Genomic DNA, 7500 nt, shown 5'->3' on the forward strand with positions numbered 1-7500 from the left:
TGCAGAAGTTTTAGGAGAGCCTCATTTACATTTATCTCACGCTTAAAGCTGCTGCTACTGCTGCTGCAGCTGCCGCAGCAGCAGCAGCAGAAACACCAGCAGTAGCAGCAGTATCAGTAAGTAGCACTCGCAGCGGTAGCAGCAGCTGCAGCAGCTGCTGCAGCAAATGGAAGGACAGCAGAGAGACTCATGAAGCTAAGCTTCCTTCAACACCAGCCAAAACCAGCAGCAGCTGCAGCAACGGTAGCAGCAGTAGCAGCAGCAGCCGCAGCAGTAGCAGCACCTGCTGCTGCTGCTGTTGTAGCAGCAGCAACAGCAAACTGTGAAGGGACACGCAATAAACTTCCTCACAGGTAATATCCAGAGGCCGCAGCAGCTGCAGCAGTAACAGCAGCAACAGCAGCAACAGCAACAACAGCAACAGCAGCAGCAGCCGCAGCAGCAACAGCAGCAACATCAGCAGCAGCAACTGCAGCTGCAGCTGTCTCCTCATTTTGCAGTATCTCTTCTTTGTTTTCGCTCCTCAGGAGCTGCACGCGCTGCAGCGTCCAGTTGACGCTAAGCCCTAAACCCTGAGGGTTTAGGGTTTAGGGTTTAGGGTTTAGGGTTTAGGGTCTGCAAGGAAAACCTCTTTTGAATTTCACCCCTCCCATAAGCCCTGAACTATCGAACGTGTCTGTACACCGTAAAACCCCTAAACCCTAAAAGTGTTACTCTGACCCTAAACCCTAAACCCTAAAGAAAACCGTAATAAACCTTAACCCCCCGTTAGGGTTTAGGGTTTAGGGTTTAGGGTTTAAGAAGCATAACAGCAAAGGGCGCATGCATTGTGGGTCGGAGGTGATTATTTGTCTCTTCGTTTCATTTTTTATTATTAAACAAAACCAATAAAATCTTCTATTCATATTCGAATAGGGCGCGAGGGTTTAGGGTTTAGGGTTTAGGGTTTAGGGTTTAGGGTTAAGGGTTAGGGTTTAGGGTTTAGGCGTACCAAAGTCTGGTTGTTTTGCGGTCGAGCGCCGCAACAAATGTAAACGAACAAACACCAGCAGCATGCAGCTGCTGCTGAAGCTGCAGCAGCTGCTGCTGCTGCAACAGCAACATGAACCTGCCGAGCAAGCCTCAGAGGCTCGCCTGCAGTGTAAGGAGTCTGTCTACGGCCAAGGGTTTAGGGTTTAGGGTTTAGGGTTTAGGGTTCAGGTTTTTCAAGCTTTTTGTGATATCTGCGAGATACGTGCTTCTCGCCTTCCTTCGAGACAACGCAGTACTGCGCATACACCGCAAACCCTAAACCCTAAACCCTAAAAAACCCTAAACCCCCGAATATTGAAGCCTTCAACTGTAAACCCTAAACCCTCTATAAACCCTCAGCCATACGCCCTTAACTCTTCAAACCAAAACCCGCAAAACCCTAAACCCTTGGAACCCTAAACTCTCAACGCTGAACCCTAATGCCCTAAACCCTAAACCCTAAACCCTCGCGCACCTGAGCCATTGTAATGGGGCCCGTCTCCTTTCCCTCCGGATCTTCTTTCAATAGAATTCGAGTCATGTACAGTGTGCCTGAGGTGCCACCAAACCCTAAACCCTAAACCCTAAACCCTAACCCTACGCCCTCCCCACCCTAGGATAAAAGAAGGGCTCCTGCGTGAGCGTAATTTGAAAAAAAACGTTTGTACAAGAGATTAGGGTTTAGGGTTTAGGGTTTAGGGTGTTCAGCTTCGTGTTTCTCTTTCTGTTGAAGAGTTCCGGTTCGAGGGTTTAGAGTTTAACTAGGGTTTGGCTATGAGGGTTTAGGGTTTTTGCATTGCAGGTAGTTGTTAGGAATACATTCACATACTTAACGCGTCCGGGTTTGGTGTTTTGTGCGTGCATGCATTCCCTGCAGTTTAGGGTTTAAGGATTAGGGTTTAGGGTTTAGGGTTTAGGGTTTAGGGTTTGCGTGCCTCTTTCCATTTGATATTTAGCAAAGAGAATGCCGTCAATTTCTGCTGCTAGAAATGTCCCCTCAGAGCATCCGGGGGCCATCTTTTCAATTGGAGGGTGAGGAAACACCTGCCCCATCTGCACGCAATTAGGGTTTAGGGTTTAGGGTTTAGGGTTTAGGGATAGAATCAATAAACAAAAAGGAAAACTCGAAAAGCCAGTTGCTGTCCGACTCTATGTTTCCAAGGCTAAACAAATCAACCAGTGCAAATTGTAGCACGCAAAGGGTTTAGGGTTTAGGGTTTAGGGTTTAGGGTTTAGGGTTTAGGGTTTAGGGTTTAGGGTTTCGGGGACTGCTGTTTTTGGGATTCCATCGAAGGAGATTTTTCTGGGGCAATCTGCGCGTAGAGCCTCATGCGAGATGACGGTGATATGCGGATAGGGTTTAGGGTTTGCATGCAGCTGCTTTTCTTTATTGTCGTCTGCAGGGATGCAGTGTATATACACTAAACCAACGCGAGGAGAGCTGATGTGCAGGCACCACTCCCAGGTTGCTCTGTCTTTGGGGTCTAAACCGAAAAAATTTGTTATTACATTTAATCCATCTGAACTGAAAACAAATGCAAACCCTAAACCCTAAACCCTAAACCCTACTGAAGAAGGAAGCAGAAAAGCAACAAAGGCCGAGACAAGAAGAAGCAGTAACAGTATAAATAAATTAAAAACCCCAAACCCTAAACCCTTAAACGTAACGAGGAATCGAGGTGTGCAAGGGAGGGTTAAGAGTGAGAGGCTTATGGTGTTTGTACAGCAGAGTGAGGCGCAGATCACACTAAACCGTAAACCCTAAACCCTAAACCCTAAACCCTTGCGTTTCTGTTTCCTGGCAATGACATGCACAAAGAGAAGCGCTTCCAAATGCATCTTCTACTCTTGTATCGACGGCCTGTGTAAGTGGGGTTCATAGCCCACTGTCTAAGTAGGGCTTACGGATTATAGGGTTTAGGGTTTAGGGTTTAGGGTTTAGAGAACCAGTGGTCCTTTTGACGCACCGGTGGTCATCGAGAATTTTCCACTCTCCATTCAACCCTTCGTTGCTCTCCGCACGGTACTTGAGAAGTTCTTGAGGAACTTCACCTGAAAAAAAAACCCTAAACCCTAAACCCTAAACCCTAAACCCTTAATCTTGATGCGGTCGCGCCCGAAGGGAAGATGAGAAAGTCACTTCCCCCGTACTTCTGGAAAGTTTTTGTGAGGGTTTACCATCTTTGAATTCTTCTCTAAGTTGTTCCATTTTTTATTTCATGAAAGAAGAAAAAAAGATGAATATTTCGTCTTCTGTCTCCAGGTGTATGCACACCTCGCTCCTGCACGATGGTGGGTGTTAATGGAAGAACGGCAGGTAGAAATAGTGGAAAGCGGCAACAAAAGGCAAATATTATATTTTTCCTTCAATTTTCAAGGCAAAAACAACTCTAAAATGCACAAACTAATCGGCATACGAACACACCAACAAACACACTCAATGAGAATGAGAGCAGCCGTCTGTACACCTGAAGCAAACTGGCTTCCACTGTCGTTCCTGGGGTATAACGCACCGTTAGAAAGGAAATTTATGTTAAAATTCAATTAGTCCGTTGCATTTGGTTTTATTTAAAGCAATTATAGGCAAAAAACACAAAAAATCAACGCAACAACCCCCGCAGACGGACGCCACCCGCCGCTCCAGAAAAAGTAAGCGGCAATATTAGAATATATCCATCGAAATACATGTTATTGTTTTATTATCAAGTGTATAATTTAAAATAAAACAAAAAACATTTGCTTCCGTCATAGACAAGCACTTTTCGTCCAGTTGAGCAGTCAACACAGCCTTGCAGTACTTCGCCGCAAATTTGTTTTTCGCAATAATTGCACAAACATTAAACCCCTTCGTTTTAAATGAAAACTAATTGAAATACAGAGGTCGTTTGGTCTCCTTTTCTGGTCTGAGGCCACCCAATGACTAACAAAGGCTACCTCTCTCATATGCGTCTGCTTAAACCCTTGTACAGGGTTTGAAGAGGAGGCATAAGTTAGGATGAGGGGTTAGGGGTTATTGCTGCGGGTATTTTTCGGTGCCTGCAGTGTACTTGCAGACCAAAGGAAGAGAAAACAAACAAATGGAGTCCTTTATGAATGCAGAAATTGCCTACAGATACTGCTTTAGCCCTTGCATAATCTCACATCTTCTTTTTATGACTTGCAGCTCATCACGAAACAAGAAAGAGCAGCTTCAAACCTTTAAACCGTAGACCCTTGAGGGTAATTGTAACGAGACTTCTTAAGCTTGCCTTTGGAGCAGTATGAACTGCGCTAGAGTCAAAGCACTCATGATAGTAGCTTCACCCCCTTTCCTATTATATATATGTATACATATACATATATACATATATATATACTTATTTATTTATTTATTTATCGGGCCCACTAACTGGGGACAAGCATTAGCCGTACCTTCGAGTCAAAAGGGCATGCGGATGCAACAAGGGTTTGGTGGTTGTTGAGGAGCGGAGTATTGCCTCTCTCGTTTGGAAGTAATGTAATATAACTGGAGCGATGTGAAGAGATGAGTAAACTGCTGAAATATGCAGCCTTTCGGGTGCTCATTCTCTAGGGGGTATCAGAAAAGCTTCTTTCAGGCAGATGTTACAAGGAGGCTTGAGGCCTCCGCATTTTCGTCTCCACATGTTTCTGTTCGCTTACTCGAGGGAACGTGAATGCATGCGTTAACAATTGACCTTTGTCTGTTCTCATCTGTTCATCGGTGTGCAACCCTGTTCATCTCTTCAAAGAGGCAGATGCCTTCTGTACATTAGAACGAAGCTTGAAGATGCTTTGGAAGTAAGTCATGCATGCGCTGCGTTCGTCATTCAGCGGGTTGCCGCCTTGATAGAAGCTCCTCTTGATTTAATACAAGGATGCAGATTGTTTCTTTAACTGTTCTTGTTTCTGCTCTTTGTTCGGCGTTTGTTTGTCTGTGGGCTTTGCAACGAAAACCTCAAAACCGCTGCTGTCGTTAGACTGTCACGACGGAGTGTATGCATATTTCCTTCGTTTCCTAGAGCGCCTTTGCGTTATTTTAGGATCTCTTCGCTGCTTTTTTCTGAGACCACTGATTGCATTCATCTCATTATAGAAGATACGAATGCTATGAAAGACGTGCGCTTGCTTTTTCTTGCTTCTTCCTCACATAGACTTCAGTTGTGTTATTTGTGTTATCTCGCAACCCCTCCAACTGTTAAAACCCACACATTTCCTTCACATACTAATATTCAATAAATCTGATTTTATGCATTTTTATGTCCTGTCTATCATCGAAAGCATATAAAGGAGTCACAGAGACTGCACCAATGAACAAATAAATAGGCTGCATCTCCTCCGTGTAGCTTCATATATCAGACCCAATTCACAACAGTTGCCGACTAGCTCCAGCAACTCCTGAACAATAATATAATGCAAACTTAGTCAAGCAAAAGCTTAACTTGAAGCAGAGCTTCAGGCGGGGCTTTCATCGTCGCTGCGCATGCTCCTTCGGAGACACAGCGCTCTCACGATTGCTTCGTTTGTCTCCGTGTGGGCGCTGCCCACCTTCTTGCTTATCTAATTTAATATTCTTCTTCATGAAGTTGCGACAGTGAGTTGTTTTGAAAGAGAGTCAAAACAGTAAAAAACATCGTCATCTAAAAAAGCAAAGCTTTTCTCTTCTCTCCGTGCATGCAGAACACAGTGGCAGGAGGGGCTGAAGATGATGAGGAGAGGTGCTGCGCTGCTGCTCCTGAGTGACTGCACTTCCTGCTGCAGCTGCTGCTGCAGCTGCTGCTGCAGCTGCTGCAGCAAAGCGCCCCTGCAACCAAATATGCTGAAGCTCCAGTTGCGATTCATGTATGAACAAATCCTGCGGCAGTTTTTAAAAGCCTACACCTAAACCCTAAACCCTAAACCCTAAAATATAGATACTTACATGTCCTCCTGAAAGAACCAGCCCTAGCCTTCCTTAAGACGAGCGATCTTTCTTCCCTTCATGCCGCTCTACATACGCTGCTCTGTTGTTGCTGCTGCTGCAGCAGCTAGTGCTATGACTGCAGCAGCCAATGCTGCGAGTGCAGCAGCTAGGGCTGCAACTGCAGCAGAAGCAGCTAGTGCTACGGTTTCTAAAGAAGAGCCGCAGGAAGAATGGTGGCGAAAGAGCAGCAAGAAGTTTGGGGTGTATAGGCAGCTCCGTTTGCTTCCTGACGCCGTTTCCCCCGTCGATCTTCATGAGTCTTCAAGCTAAGCAATTGCTTATTTCATTGACAACTGTAATAATAAGGCGGCCAGTAGTATAAAAGCAAAGAAGAGACAAAAATAATTAAGCCCTCCAAACGGAGACAGCAGCAGCTGCTGCTGAGGAGACAGCTCGGTTGTTTGTTCTGTCTCTTCCTTCTTGAAGCTCGAAGAAAGAAGCTGTCTCTGCATTAAACATAGTCTATGCTTTTTATCTGTTTTATTTACTCGCACTCATCTCTCTGTTTGTTTATCTCTGTCCCTCTCTCTTCATGCTTTTGTCTATATCTAAACACTTATGTGCCGATCCTTCTGTTTCCTACCCTGTTGCGGCTGCTGCTGCTGTGCTGCTGCTGCTGCTGCTGCTGCTGCTGTGCTGCAGCACTTCTTGCTGCAGAGTGCAGACCAGCCGACGAGGGTTTTGGGTTTAGCTATCACACATCTAGCGTTTAGGGTTTGCTACAACTCGAGAAGTTTAAGTCTTAGATTTTGCTCGAGAGAAGGCCCCTCATATCTGCTGCTGCTGCTGCTGCTGCTGCAGCAGCAGCTGGAACTTCGCTGCGCTGCGTTGTTTGCAGCCGGTAAGCAGCAGCAGCAGCAGCAGCAGTATTGTATTACTAGTAATAGTAGTCCTAGCTTTTCTAATGCTGTTTGCTGCTGCTGTTGCTTCTGGGCGCTGTGTAGGAGATCGACTTCTACAGTTGCAGTTGCTGCAGTTGCTGCTGTTGCTGCTGCTGCTGCTGCGTCTGGGTTTCTGCTGCTGCTGTTAAACGTAAAAGAAGCAACACGCAGAGAAGGGGTAGAGTCAGCTTACAGATGCAAACAAAAGTTAAAAAGTAGAAGGATCTAGGGTGTACGTACACCTCAGACAGAGCTCAAATAATCATCTGCCCGCAGCACAAGTGCACATACACCTGAGAAATTTAGTAGGGAAACGACAGGCTGCTGCAGCAGCAGCAGCAGCAGCAGCAACAGCAAACAGCTGCAGCGCGTCTGTTCTTTCTCTCTATAAATTAGACTAAGTGCAGCAGTAAAGAATTTATTCCCGTCTGTCTCTGTTGCTTGTCCGTATATAGCGGTTGCGTGTTGCTGCTGCTGCCGCTGCTGCTGCTGCTGCTGCTGCTGTTGCTGCTGCTGCTGCTGCTGCTGCTGCTGCTGTTGCATCTCCCTCACCGCTTGTTTGTTTGCGTTTTTAATATGCAGAAAACTCTTTTAACATTTTTCTTTTCATTTGCTTTATACTGCGTTTAGAACTGGCCGTGCCTCGCT

General features: G+C 45.8%; 1 protein-coding gene across 1 annotated transcript; it reads right to left on the reverse strand.

Moving 5' to 3' along the window:
• Positions 1 to 640: 640 nt before the first annotated feature.
• On the reverse strand, positions 641 to 3220 carry EAH_00043500 (hypothetical protein, conserved; the record flags this gene model as incomplete). The annotated part of the gene is made up of 7 exons (XM_013391701.1): positions 641 to 676; positions 1235 to 1267; positions 1487 to 1563; positions 1947 to 2055; positions 2443 to 2536; positions 2979 to 3063; positions 3190 to 3220. 7 exons carry the CDS (start codon positions 3218 to 3220, stop codon positions 641 to 643), a joined length of 465 nt encoding a protein of 154 aa, XP_013247155.1.
• Between the last annotated feature and the right edge of the window lie 4280 nt (positions 3221 to 7500).

This window comes from Eimeria acervulina, genomic scaffold (genome assembly GCF_000499425.1).
Source record: "Eimeria acervulina Houghton genomic scaffold, Eah_scaff583, whole genome shotgun sequence".
Lineage (NCBI taxonomy): Eukaryota > Apicomplexa > Conoidasida > Eucoccidiorida > Eimeriidae > Eimeria > Eimeria acervulina.